The 25,133-nt window shown below is 32.3% G+C and overlaps 1 protein-coding gene across 2 annotated transcripts; it reads left to right on the forward strand.

Annotated features, from left to right (window-relative positions):
- The first annotated feature begins 140 nt into the window (after nt 1-140).
- Nucleotides 141-20,800, forward strand: LOC132733115 (ras-related GTP-binding protein C-like). 2 transcript variants are annotated; one of them, XM_060719716.1, is made up of 11 exons: nt 141-294; nt 1,527-1,666; nt 2,136-2,230; nt 3,305-3,438; nt 5,380-5,579; nt 11,503-11,617; nt 12,111-12,253; nt 13,640-13,750; nt 14,855-14,884; nt 15,861-16,000; nt 17,930-20,800. In XM_060719716.1, the coding sequence occupies exons 1-11, from the start codon at nt 292-294 to the stop codon at nt 18,061-18,063; spliced, it is 1,245 nt and encodes a 414-aa protein (XP_060575699.1). In that variant the 5' UTR covers nt 141-291; the 3' UTR covers nt 18,064-20,800. The 2 variants fall into 2 exon arrangements, with proteins under 2 accessions (XP_060575699.1, XP_060575700.1); XM_060719717.1 differs by lacking the exon at nt 13,640-13,750.
- The last annotated feature ends 4,333 nt before the right edge of the window (nt 20,801-25,133 follow it).

A 25,133-nucleotide genomic window follows, 5' to 3' on the forward strand; every position in this document is an offset into this window, starting at 1 on the left:
GACTTGAAGTGACACATTTATCACAGGGGTCAATGGATACTTAAGAACAGCCCATGTTTTATTTAATATTTGTGCTATTTATGCGCTGTAAACCCATACTATACAGAGTCCTTTTCGTTCTTAAGAAGTTGCTTGTGAAGTCAATTTTCGTAAACATAATAAATGAAACCCGTCTAATATGTCAGATGACAGTCACGCTTCCTATAAGTTATATTTTATATAAAATCTAAAAGGACAGCCTTGTATTATGAAATTAAGATACATGAACAGTTGAAACAATATTGAAACAAAATGGTAAGATCATTTGTTTTGTTACAGTTATGATTCAATCGTGTTTAAACTTTGTTTTACTTTCAGTTGGTGATTTGTACCCAGTATTTTCGAACTAAACAGCTTAAGTATTTATTTTCAGGGGGTTTTTTGTGTGCAAAAATAAAATTATTGTTTCATTATATATATTTCAAGTTGATTGATATGAACTTCAAACAATTACAAGAAATGAAAGGCTACATTTAAAGTCGAAAACATTTGAAGATTGTGCATATGATACAGTATTTTACCGATAATTTTGTAACTCAGTTTTGGTATGAAAACACCACAAATGCAAGAGATTGGTCGCAAAAGTTTGTTTCATCTTGGTCGGAATTTAGAAACATAATAAGTAAAAGGGCGCCTGCAAACTGATCAAAACATAATGATTTGGATAAACACACTTTGAACACAATGCTGACTCCAGAATTGCAAATCTATGCGCCCAAGGTCTGAGGGAGTCGGGGCAGCCTGTTAAACTGCAAACTGAAATTTTTTTCATTAATCAATTTACAGACATTTATCACGAAATTTACTATGATTACAGTTATAGTTAAACTCACAGCTTTACTTGATCGAAAGCAGGATACAGACTGAACCAGTTTCTGGACAATTATAATAAATGCTTTAGTTAGGCTTCATTGATGCTGATATTATACTTAATCATCAGGAAGGTTGTTTTGATTAGTTAGAAATAAATCCTGCTATTGTTAGGCAATATTGACCGGAGGGTCGTAAATTGTCTGCAGGGGTTTCCTTTCTTTCACTTAATTATTAGGCGTTACATATTTGTGTTATTGCTAGTATAGTTTTTGTTACTTTAATCCATACTTACGTCCCAATAGCAGTGATTAATTTAGAAATTCCATCTTCTGAGTCTAAGGGCACACATGTTTGAAAAACAGGCTCAATTATGAGACAAGAAGAAAATGAGTGCAGTTACGCAAAATCAATAGATATACATTTTAACAGCAGACCTGCAACATGCTCATTAAGTCATTTATGAGATATTTGTTTTCTAAACAAGGGATTATCCATAAAATTTAAAACCCATTGTCTCTTTTTTTTGTTCATTAAAAAGAATCAAACTGTTTCAGGGAAATTTCCTTTTTGGGTTCAGGAATGAGGCTACATTTTCCCCTATGTCAATTTACTTCACCGGGTTGTTTAAATAGGCCAGATAATGAGATCAGTGATACATGTTTGTGTTTTTCCAGTCTTACGAGCCAGATGATATGGGTCAGTACAGTGTCTCGTTTCCACGTGACTTCAACTACGGGCCTGAAGATGGAGAGGGAGATAGTGGAGGAGCTACACCTGAGCACAAACCTAGAATATTACTGATGGGCCTTAGAAGGTATAAAATACATGTATCTGAAAACAAGACAGTAGTATTATCAATACATTGTTAAGAATATGTTTGTTATCCTTGAGAAATGTTTTTTTAAAACAATGGATGTTCAACAACCTATTTGCATTTTGATATATACTCATTATTTGTATGATATATTTGTAAACATGTATTAAATGCAATAAAATATGTTTAAACTAAACAACAAACTAATTCAAATGAAAGATGTCGATGTGTGTAACTTTTGTGGGTTGTGTTAAGTTTCAACATTTTGGAACTGTCAGAATATTTGTTATCTTTTACAACATATACAGAGCCACAGCCCAGACAAGCCTGAGTCGTCTATACTTTTGGTAGTTAAATTTTTGTCTTTTATTATTGAAATCTTTTAAACTTTAAATGAACTGTTACAAATTCTAAGCAGGGGAAATCTGTTTACTCAAGTTTTGCATTAATCATGTTTGTTGTTTTATAGGAGTGGTAAATCATCTATACAGAAAGTAGTTTTTCATAAAGTGTCACCAAATGAGACCCTATTCCTTGAAAGTACAAATAAAGTTGTCAAAGAAGGTGAGACAAATTGGGAATAAATTCATTTCTTTTATTTGTAAGAAAATATGGACTATTGTAGAAGTCTGTTTAGAAAGTAAATGAAGAAAAATTGTTTTAGATAATTATATGATAGTGATTCTATGGATTTTGTTTTGATTATTTCTGTAGACATTAATATTAATGCAGTGACCTTTGATTGTAGACATCACCTGGCTAAGCATTAGATTTGTCAGGGAAAATGAAACATCATTTGATATGATGGGATTTAATGTAGTTATTTCACAATAAATTAGACATATCAATGATCATTGGTTTTATGCAGTTTTGTCAGAATAAATTAGAAATATTAAAGATCAGGTGATTTTATGCAGATTTGTCAGAATAAATGAGAAATATTAAAGATCATGGGATTTTATGTAGATTTATCAGAATAATTATACATATTAAAGATCAGGGGATTTTATGTAGATTTGTCAGAATAATTAGACAAATTAAAGATCAGGGGTTTTATGCAGTTTTGTCAGAATAAATTAGAAATATTAAAGATCATGGGATCTTATGTAGATTTGTCAGAATAATTATACATATTAAAGAACAGGAGGTTTTATGCAGTTTTGTCAGAATAAATGAGAAATATTAAAGATCAGGGGATTTTATGTAGATTTGTCAGAATAAATTAGAAATAGTAAAGATCAGGGGATTTTATGTAGATTTGTAAGAATAATTAGACAAATTAAAGATCAGGGGGTTTTATGCAGTTTTGTCAGAATAAATTAGAAATATCAAAGATCAGGGGATTTTATGTAGATTTGTCAGAATAAATTAGAAATATTAAAAATCAGGGGATTTTATGTAGATTTGTCAGAATAATTAGACATATCAAAGGTCAGGGGATTTTATGTACATGTTTTGAGGACGAGACACATCAAAGCTTTAGAGGATTTTTTTTGTGAGGGAAATGAGATATAATCTAGTGTCTGGTGATTTTATTTATAGTTATGTTAGAGAAAAATGAGACAAGATTTTATGTAGTTTTGTCAGAGTACATTTTAATTACATTTAATATTAGTGGGTCTTTGTATTTTCTTTCAGATGTAACAAATTGCTCATTTGTGGTATTTCAAATCTGGGATCTGCCAGGTCATTTAGACTATTTTGACTCAACATTTGATTCTGAACATATATTTGGAGGCTGTGGTGCACTTATTTTTGTCATAGATTCACAGGTGGGTAACAGTTTTGTTGTACAAATATATGTCAGGAGAAGAATCTGTATTTTGCACTTTATCTATCAGTTTACTAGAGATAGAAATTTAAAGCTTATTGGACACTCTGGCTTTCATGCTAAGATTGTAATCTTCAGTTAATATAAAAAAACTTCACATATTTTTCCATACTTTAAGGTCAAATCCCAAAAAATATGGCAGGAAATTGTTAGAAGTGTGCAATTATTTAGTTTACTGCTTTTGTATACATTTTATATGTATTTGTAATAATTTTCAGTCGTTTTTTTTTTTTTCAATAATCAACACAACTGTCATGTATTGATGTATGATGGAAAAATGTACAAGAGCATTCCAGTTTTAGTGTTTGTATCATGTTAAGGAGGTCAGGGGATCAGTCCTTGTCTCATTCATTCTATAAAACATTCTAAGAATGGAATTGAGTTATACAGAAATAATTTTTAGACAAGTGAGATTGATGTAAGGAAATGTTACTGTGTGAGGTACCATTTTATTTGTGAACAGCATAATATTTCGAGAAGCAATGGTATAAAGTTGAGCTACTCTCTACCACAAGTTTATGACTGGCATCTATAGTAATAAAGCAAATTGTTAACCCTTAACTTGCTAAAATTCTCAAATGGACTTATCATTCAAATTTTAGGGATATCAACATGAAAATCTATTGTAATTGTATGAAAAATAGCGTACAGTATATAGCCTGGTAGTGCAGGAGGGCCTGGCTGTATAGCGTACAGTATATAGCCTGGTAGTGCAGGAGGGCCTGGCTGTATACTGGTCGCAAAGTTCACTCGTGGTACCAGCAGGTTAACCTATACCCATTTGGTGGCAACTGATTCTACCCTTCCTTCCAGTGCAGACCAAGATCAGCCGTCACATCTGTGCTATCTGATCATGGTCTGCACTGTTCGCTACTCAGTCAGTTTATATTTTGAAATTTTTTCCTAAAAATAATGAATGGTTATGTTCAGATGTAATTATGACCAGATGTAATTATGACCAGATGTAATTATGACCAGATGTAATTATGTTCAGATGTAATTATGACCAGATGTAATTATGACCAGATGTAATTATGACCAGATGTAATTATGACCAGATGTAATTATGACCAGATGTAATTATGACCAGATGTAATTATGACCAGATGTAATTATGTTCAGATGTAATTATGACCAGATGTAATTATGACCAGATGTAATTATGTTCAGATGTAATTATGACCAGATGTAATTATGACCAGATGTAATTATGACCAGATGTAATTATGACCAGATGTAATTATGCTTAGATGTAATTATGACCAGATGTAATTATGACCAGATGAAATTATGTTCAGATGTAATTATGACCAGATGTAATTATGACCAGATGTAGTTATGTTCAGATGTAATTATGACCAGATGTAATTATGTTCAGATGTAATTATGACCAGATGTAATACGTTCAGATGTAATTATGTTCAGATGTAATTATGTTCAGATGTAATTATGACCAGATGTAATTATGACGTAATTATGTTCAGATGTAATTATGTTCAGATGTAATTATGACCAGATGTAATTATGACCAGATGTAATTATGACCAGATGTAATTATGACCAGATGTAATTATGACCAGATGTAATTATGTTCAGATGTAATTATGACCAGATGTAATTATGACCAGATGTAATTATGTTCAGATGTAATTATGACCAGATGTAATTATGACCAGATGAAATTATGACCAGATGTAATTATGACCAGATGTAATTATGACCAGATGTAATTATGTTCAGATGTAATTATGACCAGATGTAATTATGTTCAGATGTAATTATGACCAGATGTAATTATGTTCAGTTGTAAAGATGGACAAGTCCATTTAAGATATTTAGCAGGAGGTAAGAGTCAAGGGAGATAATTACTTTTATATTACAGGATGATTATATGGATGCTTTAGCAAAGCTTCATTTCACGGTGTCTCGAGCATACAAAATAAATCCAAAAATAAAATTCGAAGTGTTTATCCATAAAGTAGATGGTCTGTCAGATGATCATAAGATAGAGACTCAGCGGGACATACATCAACGTGCGACAGATGATCTCGTCGATGCTGGATTAGAAAACTTACATTTAAGGTTTGTTCATAATATATACATGTGTATACTAAATCGCCAACACATTCTGATAATTGTCAATATAAATATCATAACAAGTACATGTTAAATTGATATTTCTTGGTAAAGTCATATTCTGCATTATGTTGGTTTTCTCATGGTGACTGCCTATATGTTACTGCTGTTTAACTTCTGAAATCAGGATATGCATGGGACTAGCTATGCTCAGAGTCTAAAATTGATAAGTCTCTACTTCTCATAGAATAAGGAGAATTATTGTACTCACCCAGGCATTGGTGTCACACTTTGGTTAAGTTTTTGCGTGCAAGTTGGTATCTCTAGAACTACTGAAGGCAGTGGATTGAAACTTCACACTCTTATTTTAGAGAGTAATAGAAGGAGGTCAATGTTCAAGGCCCATAACTCATGTGGATTTTGACAGGAGAAGGCCCTTTTTAACATAGAAAATTCTACATTATCCAGGCTCTTGTTTTAGTCTCCAGCACTGAGATTTGTCAAGCAGGCTGTCTTATTGAACAGCTCTTCTTATGTCAGTGTAGAGAGTCATTAATGTTATACACAATAGTGATTGAAAACATATAATAAAATATAGGAATTTTATATAATCTGTCATGAAATGCCATAATTTGAGGATTTTTTTTTTATGTTCTATTGTGATAAAATTGTGCAGCTATTTCAGCTAGCCTGACACTATATTGATGTCACATATCTAGGCTCATATCTGCTTTTTTCACCTCATTTAATTCTTATATTTGAAATAATATTACTGATCAATATAACATGTGATATTATGATGTTATTATACCTCGCATGAACTTTACACTCAATAGCCTGATGTCAAGTCACATGGTGTTATTTCTATCTATTATTCTGGAAATGACTTTCCCCTGGACAATAATTGTTTTGAAAATTCACCAGGGGCAAGTTATCTATATAGAGTTAAGAAAACATAATGTTCTAGTTTCCTCCCCTGTTAAAACTCATTGATGGAGTAATAATCCATACCTGTGAAAAATTACATTAAAATGCTGATTCTGTAAAATTAAACAAGATTGCATTTGTGAAAAATGCTATGCCACCTCATTAATACAACACTAAATAGTAGTGTAGGAACAGATTTTTTTTGTTTCTATACAATTTTCAAGATTGTCATAATGCATAGATCCCTAACCTATCTAATTCTTATTATCAGATTAGTGGTTAAATCTGTTGTTAACTCAATAAAAGTTCAGAGTAGGAATATATCAATGCACTCTAGTCTAGTGAATTTGGTGGCGAAGGTCATATTTCACACAGCCTAAATTTCATGACTACACCAAAGGACAACACAGTAAGACACTTTGTCAAAATCTAGGTCAGCTGAAATCAAAGTTCACTTTAAATCTTAATCTGTGCACATGGTTCAAATTTCAAAGCTGTACATCAAATGACAAGAAAGTAGGTCACATCATCAAAATCTAGGTCACCTGATATCACAGTTCAATTTTACAACTAAAACTGTGCACATGGTCAAAATTTCATTGCTGTACATTAAAGGACAAGAAAGTAGGTCACTGTCCCCTTGGGCAAGGCAAAATTTTGGACCCAAGGGTTTAATTCAAACCAATCTTGATACAGGTCCACCAAATAACATTTCAAGTCAAATATCTAAGCTGTAGCTTTCTCCCATTCAGAAAACATTTGTTTTATTTTTACTATGTGTACATAATCACTGACCCGGGCAGGGCCAATTTTGAAACCAGGGGAAAATTTGAACAACTTTGGAATAGGACCTTTAGATGATATTATATAGCAAACATCAAAGCTGTATGCTTTGTACCTTCAGGCAAAAATATTTTTTATTTTTTTACTATATGTACATAATGAAAATCAATGACCCCCTGGGCGGAACCAATTTTGACCCCAGGGCTATAATTTGAACAATCTTGGTAAAGGTTCACTTCGCAAAGTCTCATGCCATATATTTAACCTCTAGCCTTTGTCAATTTAGAGAAGAAGATTTTTCAATTCAGAGAAGAAGATTTTTATGCTCCCCGAAAAAATTTCGGGGGAGCATATAGTCGCCGCCTTGTCCGTCCGTCCGTCCGGCCGTCCGTCCGTCCGTCCGTCCGTCCGTCCGTCCCCTTTTCTTGTCCGGGACATAACTTTGAAACAACAAGAGGTATCAACATGAAACTTTGTAGGTAGATAGATCTCATTAAGTAGGTGTGCAGTGCACAAGAACCGTAACTCTGCCTTGCCTAATTTTTGAATTATTCCCCTTTGTTTATTTTTACACTTTGAACTTTGTCCGGGACATAACTCTAAAAGTATAAGAGGTATCAACATGAAACTTTGTAGGTAGATAGATCTCATTGAGTAGAAGTGCAGTGCACAAGAACCGTAACTCTGCCTTGCCTAATTTTTGAATTATTCCCCTTTGTTTATTTTACACTTTGAACTTTGTCCGGGACATAACTCTAAAAGTATAAGAGGTATCAACATGAAACTTTGTTGGTAGATCATTGAGTAGAAGTGCAGTACAAAAGAACCTTAACTCTGTCTCTCTTAATTTTGGAGTTACTGCCCTGTGTTCATTTTACAATTTGAAGTTTAGCCGGGACATAACTCTGAAACTATAATAAATATCAACATGAAACTTTTTTAGGTAGATAGATCTCATTGAGTAGAAGTGCAGTGCACAAGAACCGTAACTCTGCCTTGCCTAATTTTTGAATTATCCCCCTTTGTTTATTTTACACTTTGAACTTTGTCCGGGACATAACTCTAAAAGTATAAGAGGTATCAACATGAAACTTTGTAGGTAGATAGATCTCATTGAGTAGGTGTGCAGTGCACAAGAACCGTAACTCTGCCTTGCCTAATTTTTGAATTATCCCCCTTTGTTTATTTTACACTTTGAAATTTGTCCGGGACATAACTCTAAAAGTATAAGAGGTATCAACATGAAACTTTGTAGGTAGATAGATCTCATTGAGTAGGTGTGCAGTGCACAAGAACCGTAACTCTGCCTTGTCTAATTTTTGAATTATCCCCCTTTGTTTATTTTACACTTTGAACTTTGTCCAGGACATAACTCTAAAAGTATAAGAGGTATCAACATGAAACTTTGTAGGTAGATAGATCTCATTGAGTAGGTGTGCAGTGAACAAGAACCTTAACTCTGCCTTGCCTAATTTTTGAATTATCCCCCTTTGTTTATTTTTACACTTTGAACTTTGTCTGGGACATATTTCTTAATGTGTAAGAGATATCAACATGAAACTTTGTAGGTAGATAGATCTCATTGAGTAAGTTTGCAGTGCACAAGAACTGTAACACTGTCTTGCCTACTTTTGGAGTTATTGCCCTTTGTTCATTTTGACACTTTGAACTTTGTCTGGGACATTACTCTAAAATTATAAGAGATATTAACATGAAACTTTGTAGATAGATAGGTCTCATTGGGTGGAAGTGCAGTGCTTAAGAATCATTACTCTGCCTTGCCTTATTTTGAAGTAATTGCCCTTTTTTTATTTTTACTTTTTGACTTTTGTCCTGGACATTACTTTAAAACTATTAGAGGTATCAACATGAAACTTTGTAGGTAGCTAGATGTAATTGGATAGAACTGCAACGCTTCAAGAACCTAAACAAAGCCTGGTCTAATTTTGGAGTTATTGCCCTTTGTTCATTTTTTTTATACTTTCCTGTGTCCAGAACCTTCTCGGGGAGCATCACCCGGTTCAACCGGTTCTTGTTCAAGTCTTTACTTTATACATATAAGGAAAACTATCGCCTCTGGGGCAGCTGGGCAAATTTAACACTAGGGGCATAATAAAAACAACTTTAGTAGAGGACCCATAGATGATATTATATACCAAATATCAAAGCTCTAAGCCTTGTACCTTCAGACAATAAGATTTTTTAATTTTTTACTATATGTACATACTGAAAATCAATGAACCCTGGGGGTGGGGCCAATTTTGACCCCAGGGCTATAATTTGAACAATATTGCTAGAGGTTCACTACATAATGTTTCATTCAAAATATCTTAACTTTAGCCTTTGTAAATTTAGAGAAGATGATTTTTTAAGTTTTTACTACATATAAGGAAAACTATCGCCTCTGGGGCAGCTGGGCTAATTTTGACACTAGAGGCAAAATTTGAACAACTTTGGTAGAGTACCTATAGATGTTATCATTAAACAAATATTAAAGCTCTAAGCCTTGTACCTTCAGACAATTAGATTTTTTACTATATGTAAATATTGAAAATCAATTTTTCATGCAAAATATCAAACCTCTAGCATTTGTCAATTGCTACAAGAATTTTTTTTTTAGTTTTTACTATATACATATAAGGAAAACCAATGACCCCCGGGGCGGGGCCGATTTTGGCCCCAGGGCTATAATTTTATCAATCTTGGTAGAGGTGTTCCAGACAATGCCTTATGCAAAATATCTAAGCTCTAGGCCTTTTGGGTCTTTACAAGAAGGTATTTTAAGTTTTTACTATATGTACATATATAGTGAAAACCAATGACCCCCGGGGCGGGGCCGATTTTTGCCCCAGGGCTATATATATTTGATCAATCTTGGTAGAGGTGTTCCAGACAATGCCTTATGCAAAATATCTAAGCTCTAGGCCTTTTGGGTCTTTACAAGAAGGTATTATATGTACATATAAAGTAAAAAACCAATGACCCCCGGGGCAGGGCCGATTTTGACCCAAGGGCTATAATTTGAACAATCTTGGTAAGGGTCTACCAGACAATGCCTTATGCAAAATATCTAAGCTCTAGGCCTTTTGGGTCTTTACAAGAAGGTATTTTAAGTTTTTACTATATGTATATATAGTGAAAATCAATGACCCCCGGGGCGGGGCCAATTTTGACCCCAGGGCTATAATTTGAACAATCTTGGTAGAGGTCTACCAGACAATGCCTTATGCAAAATATCTAAGCTCTAGGCCTTTTGGGTCTTTACAAGAAGATTTTTTAAATTTATTCTTATAATTCCTTTTGGTTGCCATGGCAACCAGATTTCTGCATGGAATTAAATTCTTTGAACAACTTTGGAAGCCCTTCACCCAAGGATCAATCCTGCCAAGTTTGGTTGAAATTGGACTGGTGGTTTTTCACAAGAAGATTTTTTAAGTTCACTATATAATCTATATAACACACACACACACACACAAACAAACACACACACACACACACAGGTGAATCGCTATATGCCACCGCATCGCAGATGCTGCGGTGGCATAAAAACAACAACAAACAAACAACACAGAGTAATAGTGCATATTAGCAACCCTTGAACTTAAATAACACCTGGAGTGGTTATTTCAGTTCTTGGGTTGCTAACATACACTATTACCCAAGGAGATGTGTTATTTTATATTATGACATAAAACATGGTGCAGGAGTGTAGTAAAGCCATTTAATAAAAACCATATTACACCAGTGTAATAACATTTACGTTATATACAAAGTGCAGTACTGTTCTCGTTACACTTAAGAAGCATCAGTGGAAAATGACTCTTTTTTTTTAACTGTTAACCATTCTTATTTTGAATTTGTGATAAAAAGAGTGTTATAGTCTTGTAGATGCAATAATGAATTTAAATATGACTTTATCCGAGTTCAATAAAGAAAGTATCAAACACAAACTCATTCAATATCCTCTACTTATAAAGACCAACGTTCCTTTTTTATTTAACAATTAGATAAGTTGCATTAGGTACATTGTAGAAACTAAGAAAGTGTTTGGCTGTGTGCCAATTTTACATACAGACTCCTGTGCATTGGTATGTTTGGAAGACAATCCAGGTGTTAAGTTCAAAATTTATATATTCACCAATATCATTATGTTTATCTATAAAATTATATTATCAAGTATCAATTACTAACATTACACTGTTGTTTTTCTTCTTTCCAGCTTCTATTTAACGAGTATATATGACCACTCTATATTTGAGGCATTTAGTAAAGTCATACAGAAGTTAATTCCACAGTTGCCAACACTAGAAAACCTGCTAGACATCTTCATTTCAGTATGTACATCATTGCTCATTAACCACTGTCGGTTCGAATCCTGACAGTCACTTTGTATTCTTTCATGAGAGGAAGCTGTCCAGTTGGCTTGCGAATCGTCGGTGGTTCTACTCAGGTGCCTGTTAGTGCCAGAAATAATGCACTCTGTCTTCATTTATCATCCTACACCAGTAAAGCTACCATATGACCTGTACTATGTTGATGCAATGTAAAATCATAGTAGTACTAACTGAATAGTGATCACTGCAGATCATGATAAAATGGCATTGATATGACTGCTGGTCTAGGTCAGCACCAGCTGTATCCGTAGAATTAGTTGCCGCCAGAAAGTTGGTCAGATGCTTAATATCTTTATTAACAGTACTTAAATGTTTTAACTCAGTCACTCTTTCTTTCTTACATTCATTTAAAATGTATATTTCTGTAGCTAAAATGAATCAATGCAGTTTTTCATATATTAATAAAGATTTTTTTTTTATTATCATTAAACAGAATTCAGGGATTGAGAAAGCGTTTTTGTTTGATGTGGTCAGTAAAGTATATATTGCTACAGATAGTTCACCTGTAGACATGCAATCCTACGAGTTATGCTGTGATATGATAGATGTTGTACTCGACATCTCAATGATATATGGGTAAGATTTCTTGATTATATGAAACTTGTATTTATTATATGAAACTTGTAATATTAAATTATGGATTAAAATTTCTTAATTATATAATGCCTGTATTTATTATATGAAACTTGTAATATTGTTTTATGTGTTAAGAGTTTTTAATTGTATGAAACTTATATTAATTATATGAAACTTGAAAAAATTCTTTCATAAATTAGATTTCTTAATTATATGAAATTTTTAAGAATAAGATTTCTTAATTGTATGTATATGAAACATGTATTAATTATGAAACTTGTTAAATTAATTTATGGATAACATTTCTTATTTATATTAAATTTGTATTAATTATAAGAAATTTGTAAAATTAGTTAATGGGTAAAATTTCTTATTTATATGAAACTTGTATTATATGAAATTTGTAAAATTAATTTATGGGTAAAATGAAACTTGTATTTATTATATGAAACTTTTAAAAATATTTCATGTGTATGATTTCTTAATAATATGAAACATGTAAAATTGATTTATTGTTAAGATTTCATTATTATATGAAACTTGTAAAATAGATTTATTGGTATTATTAATTTATAGGTAAAAAGATTTTATTATATTATGAAACTTGTAAATTTAGGGAAGACTTTATAATTATATGAAACTGAAAACAAAATAATGTGTAAGATCTCAAGATTGTATGAAACTTGAAACATTGGGTTATTGGTAAGATTTCATTCTTAATTTATTCTCATAATTATATGAAATTCCATAATTATTTTTACAATTGTATGAAACCTGTATAATTTCTTTATGTTTAAAATTTCATAATCATTTTCAATCATATTCATATTTGAAAATTCTATATTGGTGGAACGGTGGCCATATAGTGCAGTATTAAGTCTCTACATATGACCTTTACAGTAACTTTAATCCCAACCAAATGATTTATGTATTTAAATTTTTGAATACCGGTATGTTGATTTCTTTGAGAACATGCCTGTTGGATTAAAATAATGAATATTTATGATGAATGCATTTTATTTTTCACGGCTTTTTATTGTCAAAGTGTTTGATGTTTTGATATAGCCTTGCTGACATAAATATAGCCCTTGGCTAGCGTCTCGGTTAATTTTGATCTCGTTCAGGCGATATTCTCACGTATATCCCATCAGCAACATGTAGAACCAATAATATATTCCAAGTAAATATACAAAAGGTTAAACAGTAAATCTTTTTTTGATCTTGTTATTAAAGAGGCTTCCATTTGCTCTCTACTTCTTAAAAAGCTTGAAAAGTCACAAATCAACATAAGTTTTTAATGGTATGACTGTAATTTTACATAAATAATTGAGGGGGAAAAATCCTTTTTTTAAAAAATCACCTTAAAATTTGAAGTTTTCTTTAAAGTGAAGAAACAGCTACATCAGAACTAGGTGGAATGAGCCTGTTAACTGCGTCACAACCACATGCAAACTTCTCTATAAGTCCTATCAGTTTCCATAGCGACGAGTCATCTAGGTTTGAAATTCTCGGCAAAAACACTTCCGACTTCAGTTTATACACAGTGCTCACACTTTTTCTTCAATTTTTCAAAATTTTAATTCTCTTGATTTACTCAATTTATATTTATATTTTCATTTAGTTAGATGAACAGTCTATATAATAGTATGTTTGCCCTTTCTAAAGAAAGAAAAATGTCTTCATTTCTTAGGCATAATTTGCCTTTAAAACAATATAATAGCATGTTTATTTAAAACTGATATTTCTTAAAATCCTAAATTTTAAATGTACCCTGTTCCTTGAAGTCTAGTACTTAAATTTCAAAACTTGAATTAAGAAAAAAAATGTAACTCAAAACTGAAATCTTAAGCCTATCATTTCCTAGACTATGTTATGCTATTGTTAATTAACTGTTTTAAATTCTACTCCATATGATTATGAGCCATTATTTTTGTATATAATAGATTTCAAACTCCCATGTTAGAGAGCTATTCATGTTTCAATCTTTTACAGGTACACACAATGTAACTTATCTTCTGTATGATAATACAATACAAAACTTTTTATTTGGTTTTATGAAGAACTTTTCAGTCAGTAAATAGCTCTGTTGCAATTCAATTTAAGAAAACCTGGTGCATACATTTCCTCTTACATTTGTACTTGGGTAACAAAATCTTCCACATTACTTCTAACAGAATTTTTTATGCACCTGATATTTGCACATTTAAATCTCTGTTATTTACTGGTATATAACATGTAAAACTTACACAAAATTCAGTTAAAGTACAGTTAAAATTAGTCAGGCATATAGAAGAAAAACTAACTTACTGGTATTTCAAAAATGAAAATTTTTATTTATAACTTTATATTTTATTGTAAATTGATAGTTTATGCCCACTAAGGAATATGAAACAAAATACAATTTGTTATTTTAAATTTCTATATATACATTGTATTTGATTATATACCATATCCTAAAAAAAGGTTTCAGGATTCATTTTTTCACCCAGGAAACAAAGATAACTGTCTGTTTTTAATCATTATTTTGTTGTTTCTAATGTTTTAAAAACTATTCAGTGTTGTAAGATTTTTATTGGTTCATTTTTCTTCTTTTTTTTACAGTGAGGATGGGGATTCGTCATTCCCTGATAGGTAAGAAAATAATCAATATTTAATAGTTGTGTAAATTTTTAAGATTTCATAGAGATACTTAGCCAAAATTATCTTCCCTGTTTCAGCACCATATGACCTGAATTGTGTTGCTATTATGTTGTAATACCAAAACAAAGCAAAACAAACAATCATGGAGATACAAAATGTAGCCATAAAATGTTTGTACTTAGTCCAGAGTTTAGTCTTCATGAATGTTTAACTCAGTTTGTACTTAGTCCAGAGTTTAGTCTTCCTGAATGTTTAACTCAGTTTGTACTTAGTCCAGAGTTTAGTCTTCATGAATGTTTAACTCAGTTTGTACTTAGTCCAGAGTTTAGTCTTCATGAATGTTTAACTCAGTTTGTACTTAGTCCAGAGTTTAGTCTTCATGAATGTTCAACTCAGTTTGTACTTAGTCCAGAGTTTAGTCTTCATGAATGTTTAACTTATTACCTGCTGATCTTTTTTAATATGAATCTTCTAAATCTTCAGTCTAGAACAGACTATTTAAAACTTAAAGCTACATGCCTCCAGATGAGCCAAATAATTTAATGAAATTTAATTTTGTGAATAAGAATATACTAAGATTTTTAGAAAAGTAAAAGTATTCACAATTCAAGTAGTTAGTTATTTACATGTTATATGCAATGAACGACTGATTTTGAAGTATTTGTCAGCATATTTCTACTGGGTGACTAATGCAGTAAGGGCTATTTTTCCATTTTTCTCCATTTGTATTTTACATGGACTGAAAGTGCTGTTTGCAGTGTGCAAATTATTTTCCTTTGTTCACAATGTTATAACTGAAAATTTGTAATACAGCAAACTTACTTTATTTGAGAAAAAATATAAAATAACTTAATAAATTGACAGCAGCGTTGTATATACATGGTAGTTTTTATAAACATCATGTTTATCCGTTAAAATTGAATATGCCATCAGTTTTTGTACATGGTAAAAATTCTTTTTTTTTCAGGTCAAAGGAAGAGAGTGCCTTTAATACTGAGAGTTCATCAGTCATCAAGTTGAACAATGGTACAGTAATGTATCTTCGAGAGGTCACCAAATATTTGGCACTTGTTTGTATATTAAGAGAGGACAGCTTCAAAAAACAGGGTAAGTTCTGCCAAATTGTATCCTTTTTCTTGCATATCGGACAGGTGTAAAAGAAATCAAGCCCTGATATTTTTCTCGCACAATTTTATGAATGAATTGGGTGCTTAGGATGACATCATTTTGCTGTTGTAACATAAAGTTGTAAATTCATTCACTGCTATAAGAAAAAAGTGCTAATTGATAATTTTTTCGTTACTTCTTTTCGAACTGAATTATATGAAATATACAAGAAAAAAGAATGAAAACACAGACTGGAATATCTAGCTCGCAAGGAAACTGTTAGTGGGAACCTCAGCAGAGCCTCATTACTGATGTAAACAGTTACTTTCTAGCTAGATATCCATGTCTGTACTGAAAGCAAGTATAAGATTCTTTTAATTGTTACTGTGAGCACAAACTTATAAAGGTGAGTTACATACTTGAAAGTTCTTTTAAATTAGAGGTAAAAAAATTAGATCAAATGTGATAAAACTATGACAAAATATGTCAGAATGAGACCTTGTATCTTTTTCACTATCAACAGAGCAAATTGCTTTTATTGTAAAATCCTTGGTTGGTACATGATAAAGCTAAAATTGCTTAACAAGATGGTGGCTACCAAGGCTTAAAATAGAAATAAGCTTTAAGTGACATCTTTTACTGAGTTGTTGTGCAGATTTTGATGTAACTTGAAAAGAATGATCCTTAGTTTTCTAAATGGTAAAAAATAATGAAATACTGAACTGATATTATTTATGAGAGGTTGTTATAGCCTTTTAGGCATGAAGCTATGTGTAAACATCTGTATGCCAGAATGTGGGTCTGTCTGTATGCAAGCTTGAATGTGGGTCTGTCTGTATACTTGAATGTGGGTCTGTCTGTATGCAAGCTAGATTGTGGGTCTGTTTGTACACTTGAACGCAGGTCTGTCTGTATACTAGAATGTGGGTCTGTCTGTTTGCTAGATTGTGGGTCTGTCTGTTTGCTAGATTGTGGGTCTGTCTGTTTGCTAGATTGTGGGTCTGTCTGTAAACTAGAATGTGGGTCTGTTCTGCTAGATTGTGGGTCTGTCTGTATACTAGAATGTGGGTCTGTCTGTTTGCTAGATTGTGGGTCTGTCTGTATACTAGAATGTGGGTCTGTCTGTTTTGCTAGATTGTGGGTCTGTCTGTATACTAGAATGTGGGTCTGTCTGTTTGCTAGATTGTGGGTCTGTCTGTATACTAGAATGTGGATCTGTCTGTTGCTAGATTGTGGGTCTGTCTGTATACTAGAATGTGGGTCTGTCTGTTTGCTAGATTGTGGGTCTGTCTGTATACTAGAATGTGGGTCTGTCTGTTTGCTAGATTGTGGGTTTGTTTGTACACTTGAACGCGGGTACTAGAATTTGGGTCTGTCTGTATGCTAGATTGTGGGTCTGTCTGTATGCTAAAATGTTGGTCTGTCTGTATGCTAAAATGTTGGTCTGTCTGTATGCTAGAATATAGGTCTATATCACATAAACCGTGGCGCAGGAGTGTAGTAAAGCCATTTAATAAAACCATATTACACTAGTGTAATAACACTTATAAGTGACATCATTTGCGTTATATACAGGCACAGCTTTAAGGCGCGCGAATGATAGCGTTAAAATATAGGCGCATCAATTAAACTATTTTTTAAAAGTTTACCATTCTTATTTTAGCTATGTGATAAATAGAAGATTATCTTCGTGCATATTCAATACTAAATTAATTGAACTCATTGAATAAAACAATATTATGCTCTCCAGAGGCTGGCATAATAAGATTTTATTCAACTTGTTCAATTAATTTAGTATTAAACCTACACGAATGCAATATCCTCTATGTCTGTGGTCTGTCTTTATGATAGAATGTTTGTCTGTCTGTATGCTATAATGTACAGTCATTGTCGTAGATAAGTTTGTAAATTTTAGGTTATTTATTACAGGTTTGATAGACTACAACTTCTGGTGTTTTAGACAAGGTATACAAGAAGTGTTTGACCTCAGGAAAAAACATGCAAATGGAGACATTGTACCTAATGGCATACCTGAGCCACAAAAGGATGTAAAAGCGAATTAGAAAGTGATATAGTTAACAAACAGGCTATAAAATAGCCTCCCAAAAAATCCTTGACAAGTGTTCATTTAATCTAGGGGCCCCTTCAGTTATTCATTGTGCCGCTTACTTCAACATTAAGAAATGGCAATGTAAAATATCATCTCTCAAGCATAGATATTTAGAGAAGTTGTGTATTCAATATATGTGGCTTCTTGAATTATCATAGCTTCAAAATGATCATGGCCACAAACCTGACTGAGTACTCATGTATACAAACATTTACAAAAAAAAGACGTACATTCAGCGGAAATGGGTCAATCAGTAGTGAGAATGAAGTCATTTGTGAAATAAAAATGTCTCTTAATAGTTTGAAGTTAAGTTTGGAAAGTTGAATATTGGAAAAGCAAAGCTAAGTGTTACATATTTGAATGTCAGTAAATACTGAAAAAGCAAAACTGAAAGTGTTACAGATTTGAATGTCAGTGAATGAGCACAATGTAGTATAACTGTAAATTGTTTGATATTGACTTCTCAGGGCCTTACCCTGGTTGATAATTTCTGTAAGCCAAATTTATAGGATTTTCTTATTTTATACAAAATGATATAAAAATAGCAAAACATGGACAGGAAATCATTGAGCCGAATTGAAATTATTCCAGTCAAATTAACAGCAATGGGATAAAATGACGAATGGCAAAATGAGCCTTACTGTGGCTGCAAACAGTTCTTAACCTGACCTTAGGATTCCTCATACAGTACTATCTACATTGGCTCGGCCATTTTAATGACTTTTTGACTACATAACAATGAAAGATATGTACATGGCAGAAATTTAGTGATGTGTGCAAACAGAAGCAATTTAAAATCAACTTTAAAAAACAAAATAGCTTGTTTTAAGTACTATGTGGCAAATGATCATGATTTGAAGACAGTTATTTAGATTTGGTGACTGTAGTTTAAGATTTAAGATATTAACTAGTTTATTCCTTTTATTTTAAAACCAGGACAAAGACTCCATGCATGAACTAGAAGTTTCTACAAAATCAGCTTAGTCAAATATCATTCATATGTTTCATTAGTTATAGAATTATTTTAGTATGGACCCAAAGGGATTAAAAAATGTCTTCTAAATAAGGCATAAAGTTTTTGCAGTTATTGTATGAACTTTGAACATAAGTTTTAATGTCTTGAATTTTCCCCATCCATTATCTACATGTACTCATATATCCTAAGAACTTGTCATTGTTAGCAGGAAAGTTTCTTCAGTAAATTAAAAACGACTCCTATTGCCCATGTTTTGTAAGTTGTTTAACTCCAATTTTGTTATTGTTATCCACAATTTTACATGTTCTTCAATGAATTTTGTTAAAGCCTTTAAATCAAAGTCATTTATTATAAATATGATGATTGTTGCATACATTGTGTTTGTGTTTAAAGACTGTTTTAATAACCTGTAACCTGCTGGAACTAAAAGTGTTTAGTCTTTGCCACCAGTATAGAGCCAGGCCAACCTATCTATGCTCTATACTGCTGACTTACTTTATATTTTCATCTTGATACCTCCCTACGTGATAATGTACTGTTCCAGATCTAGAAGCTGGACATGTCCATTTAATAAATTCAGCATGTTGAGGATTTATATTGTATTATTGTTATAGACTTTATTTAAAGAGGCAACATAGTTGGGCATGCCCAGTCTTCACTGTGAGGCTCTATATTGTATACCAATAACTTTTGTGCAAAATTTTAGATCATTTTCTCGCTTTGCTTTTATACCTCAGTTGAGCTCCTTTAAAACCAAAAACTTTAAGCAGTTTGTTCACCATTGCCATTGATGTGAACTACATGTATATACTTGATATACATGCAACCAATAAGATATTTTCTATATAATATGCTGAAACATCACTTCAACTGAAATAATGAAAACTTGCTGTTGCTTGCAAAAAGTGAAAGAAAATAACAACAGAAAAAGTATAGGTTTTTTTTATGACGAATATATTTTGAACAAGAAATATCTTCAGAACATTTGTACCACATGCATTTTGTGTAAGAATGGTAGAGTACATGTATATGACCTGTAAGAATGCGTTCTACGTGTACATGCACTGGTTAATGTTTATGCTTTTCAACACAATTCATATTCGTTCTAAAAAACAAGTTCCAGAATTAAATACAGTAAAATCCACTTATAACGATATTTAGGGGACTGCCAAAGTTATATTGTAATATCGGGATATCGTCATTTACGATAGGCAAGTAGTCCGGACCACGGCAACATCATATATTGTTATAAGCGGTATATTGTTATAAGCGATCTCGTCTTAAGTGGATCTTAGTGTATGTTGTTGCATTACAGCAGATCAGATGGACAAAAGCTTATCACTGTACAGTTGTAATTCTCTTGAATTCTAGATTTGTTTAAAATAGTCAATTTTATCCTTGTTGTTGTTTTCAATATTTATATTTTGTACATATATTGTACACATCATGTAAACGTCATTGTGTAAAATTTTCAAAACAAATTTAATAAGGTTAGACAGTTAAAATGTTTGTATGATAGTGAACGTGTATTTCGATGCTTGAATTTATATAAAGAATGAATGTATTAGAAAATTGTTGAGATAAATGATCGTGTATTTCCGAGATTATACATGTATTTATGAATAGCTTTCATTTTGATATGTTTATATATATGTAGATATATTATTGTAAATATTTGAAAGTAAAAAATAAATAAATGAAATATATAATACAATTCAGTTAGTTTTTTATTTTGTCTTTTCCTGTAATACCATGTCCTGCCCTGTTTTGTCCATTTCTGATTGGATTTTCTTACAAAATTTCCATCAAGTTGTTACTCGCTGCCGGAACGAATCTATATAAGCGAGACTACCGATGCCCATACCGGTCAAGTAAAGTAATCCATCGGCGGAGTCTTTTTAAAGCTGACTTTTCTGTTGCTCGCAGGACTTCAATGTGCAAAAATATGGGATGTTAGAGGACTAATTTTTCGCAGCTGCGACTCGACTCTTAAGAACCACGCTCTTACGAGTTGGCCAGTACAGGTCACCCATTTATTCTATTCCTGGTACTTTGGATATGTTGTCTGTGATATGCCGTTTGTCTTGTATGCTGCACGCTTTGTGAGGGATTGAAGCTGTATGTAGAAATTACCTTGAAACTATATATGTAAGGCCACAGGGCAGCTCTTGTGCCAAGTGTGATACGTAATATATATAAGATCATAGGGCAAGTTTTGCCAAGTGTGATAACTTACAGTTGTATTTTGACAGTAATGCCCCTTTTCAATCGGAAAAGACCTCAAATTTTTCTTTTTCGTGAAAATGCTTTTGACCGGTACAAGTATTTCGTTGAAACAGCAAACATATTTATAGAATAAGATTGCAACTCCTTTTTCGAAGTTTGATTACTCTGAATTGTATTGTAATGAAATTTAACCCATATTTCACCAAGGTTTAGAAATCGTCCGGACAGACACATACTTAAATATTTGAAACCACAGCAGATATTATTTGAAGAAAAAAAATCACAACGCAACTGCATGGCCTTATATTGACCAGTTACATGTATTTCCCCATTTTAATTTGGAACTGTACAATAAGTCATAATATAATTCGAACATTATTATGTTAACTTAAATGAACATTTAGCTGTGGTGTGTAACATCGTTTAGTAGATCTATACAGTACCGTAGATTCACTCTTTAAGTTTAAAATCGGTTCCATTAAAACCGACGACTAACACTACGAGGACGTAGAGTTTAGTTATTTTATATATAAAATATCTATTCTAACACGATCCGCATTTTTCCCTATAGAACATAGAAGAACCGAAAGTGTGTGTTATTATGCTATAAAATCACTGTTTGACGTTCTATATTTAGACATGTGACGTAATCATTATACACATGACGTAACCACTAAAAATGTGACGCGCTGACAGTAAGTACGGAAACAAATCAGGCGCAATTTAGCTAAATATCAGGTACGGTAGCATTTATTTGTTGACGTCGTGTTAGAATCGAAATAATATATCCAAATCGGTGATTTTATTGCTTGTTAACATCACTGTTTGTCGTTCAGATGCGCATCATTATATCACTCGGGCTACGCCCTCGTGATATAATTCCCCGCATCCGAACTCCAAACAGTGATGTTATTGAGCAATAAAATCACAGTTTGGGATATATTATTTCTTAAATCAAATCTCTCTCAAAGATCATGTGATTAAGTATATAGACTTGTATAAAGAATAAAAATGAATAAATAAATCCGTCCTGATAGACAGGAGATCGAATCATTGCCTTTGTGTCAAAAATGTCCACGACAAATGTTCATTTATTATTACATAAAATACATTTGTGTCAGATATCGCAAGGTAAATGTTAATAATTAATTTGTTAGTTTGGTGTAAACAGTTCGAAGTTTAGTGAAGCTATTATACCATGATGTTTGTGTAAACGTTCCAATTTCCCGATTAATTTTTACTATTTTAACTTCTGTATCATTACCGTTTACTTATATTAGATATGATTCATTCAATAGTAAAGAGACTTGTTGTGCTCATCTGAGGGAGAGATATCTGCCTTTATGAGTATGAAATATCTGCTCACCTGAGTAAGAGAAAACTAGTTGCGTTCTAAGGTGAGCGAGATAAGTCGCTGTTTGTCCTCTTGTTTGAATCTAATTTTAGATACATTCATCTATTTTTGGGTGACTTTTTATGCAATTAAGAAAAAATTATTTTAAAACAACATGCTTACCATCACATTCTTTCACGAACTGGATTTGACCAGATTTCAATTTTTGTATGAAATATTACTAAAGGTCATCGGGCAGTCGTTTAGTAAATCGTTGATAGTTTAATTATTTATATAAATTTTGTCAACATAATTTGACTCCACTTAACCTACACAGATAAACTTAAAATAAATTCGGCCTTTTATAAGCACAATTTAATTAACGTCTCTGAATCTTTGATAAATGGCGGAATAATTTCTGTTCCCTTTAAGAAAATGTTTGTGAAACTGTTTAAAAATGATCAAAAGTTGATATTTAATCATAGTTTAAGTACGAGGCTAGACAAGGAAATTGTTTGTCAAAGAAAACTTGTAATCTTTTAAAGAGATAATATGGTAATTAAAAAACTATAAGTCATTGGTTTGATTATTTAAGTTCCTCATTTTATACGTATCAGTCAGACATAATGTTTGAACAGAGGATAAATTATATTTTAAAACGTACTTTTTTCAGGACATACACAAGAAAGTTGAGACAACATTATTCATTGCACTTCCTGGATGATTTCATTTATATTGTGGTCATTATGGACTTTTTCAAATTTGCAACCAGTATAAGAATTGTGCAGTCAACCTTATATATGATATAAAGAGAATGGCCGTAGAAAAGACTTCATGATCAGTAACAACGAAAGTGACCTTCACCTTTATTCTAGTAATCGAACCCGTGTCGCCCGATTAACAGTCCAACGCTTTACCTATTGAGCTAATAATACGGCTCTTCAACAACTGGTAGAATTCTCTGCTATAAAATACGATATTACATTGTCCTATACATTATGTTTCACGTGTCATGTCTAAGGTTATAAGCTGTTAGATCTCACATTATCCTTTTGTTGTTCCATTGTGCTTATTTATTGACCTGGAAACAGAGAAATGATATACATGTATTACACATGTCTGCATAGTAAAATCTCTAATAAAATCCAACCCCGTACTGCAAGTTGGTTCCCTTATTTTTCCACTACTAGTGTTTTAGTGTCAAAGCAAAACCATTTATCCAACCGTATGGCGACAAAATGGAAATATCCTTCCCGGCAGTGTCCCGGGCCAGTGCTAATTGATTGATGATTTAATACATATATTTTGTTTTTATTTGTCCAAATAAAAAACTTCATGTGCCAGACCTCTAGTCACCATTTAAGAACAAAAAGTAGTAACATTTGATGACAAGTTTGTTACTCTTTAACTATCATATCACGACACAGATCTTTTTGTAGAGCGAAAATGACATTTCGCAATTTGACACACGTCAGCTTATTTTGCAACAAGATTAAAATCTGATTATAGTTTGTTCACCTAAATGATGTATACCAACATTTAATTAAAGGCAATGATCTGACGGTCATCAAAGGTACTAACCCTTAATCTATTGATTTTTATCCATTCATGAAACTGTCCATTAATTCAACGTAAGGGTAAACAGGGTGAAAACTTTAACCGAGCTCAATACGGTGGCAAAGGCTAACTTATCCGGAGTTTGACGGAAAAAGCCGAGAAGATGCGTCTGAGGATAAGGGTTAAATGGCATATCTTTGAATGTTCACAGATTATGCCTTTTTATAAATGAAGTTTATGTCATCTGCTGAAATCTGTTTTCTAATTATTTCATGTCAAACAGATTCATTCCCCCGATTGGTCGAGATGCGGTCACATGACAGTCAATAAAAAAGATTCATATAAACAAACGACTTCATAAAGCGTATATTGTTAGAAACCAAACGTAAATGGCTTTATGGATAGGGTACCAGCCGATTAATTAAAATAACATAAATAAAATATTTCGCGTAAATTACAGTAACTTCCTACAGCGTCCTTTCTTTCAAAATAGAACGGTCTGTAGTTGTCTTGCATTAAATGAACATTTAAAAATGGGTACAAATGCCAAAATCAGGTAAAAACCTCTGCGATGGCCCAGTCATTCATTTCCGTGCGTATGTTAAACGAGGGCTTAGGCTGAATTTCCATGTATCCGTCATCCGACTGCGAAAAACTTTGCATTACATTGCTTATTAAGAGAAACTGTTACAAAGTCGTACAGATTGTTCTTTAAATGATAAATGAAAAGGTATACGTTTATTAAAGTGTGCAACACTACTATATATTTCACGTGATACACCAACGTATACATGCATTCAAATAATTCATGAGCGGAAAATAAATGTCATTGTTTAGACAGCAATTAGCTATAAAGTATTAAACAATTTTCAAATTTAAGTAATAAAGAGATTTGAAAATTAGTTGGTTTACAAGTCGTGATTCGGAAAAG

This window comes from Ruditapes philippinarum, unplaced genomic scaffold, assembly GCF_026571515.1.
Source record: "Ruditapes philippinarum isolate M1 unplaced genomic scaffold, ASM2657151v2 ctg524_1_1_1_1, whole genome shotgun sequence".
NCBI classification, from domain to species: Eukaryota; Metazoa; Mollusca; class Bivalvia; order Venerida; family Veneridae; genus Ruditapes; species Ruditapes philippinarum.

Excerpts from the sequence above, each read along its gene's own strand:
- LOC132733115 (XM_060719716.1), top strand. Across the intron at positions 2,231-3,304 it reads AAATAAAGTTGTCAAAGAAG|ATGTAACAAATTGCTCATTT; the intron begins GTGAGACAAATT and ends ATTTTCTTTCAG. Across the intron at positions 13,751-14,854 it reads CATAGCGACGAGTCATCTAG|TGAGGATGGGGATTCGTCAT; the intron begins GTTTGAAATTCT and ends TTTTTTTTACAG.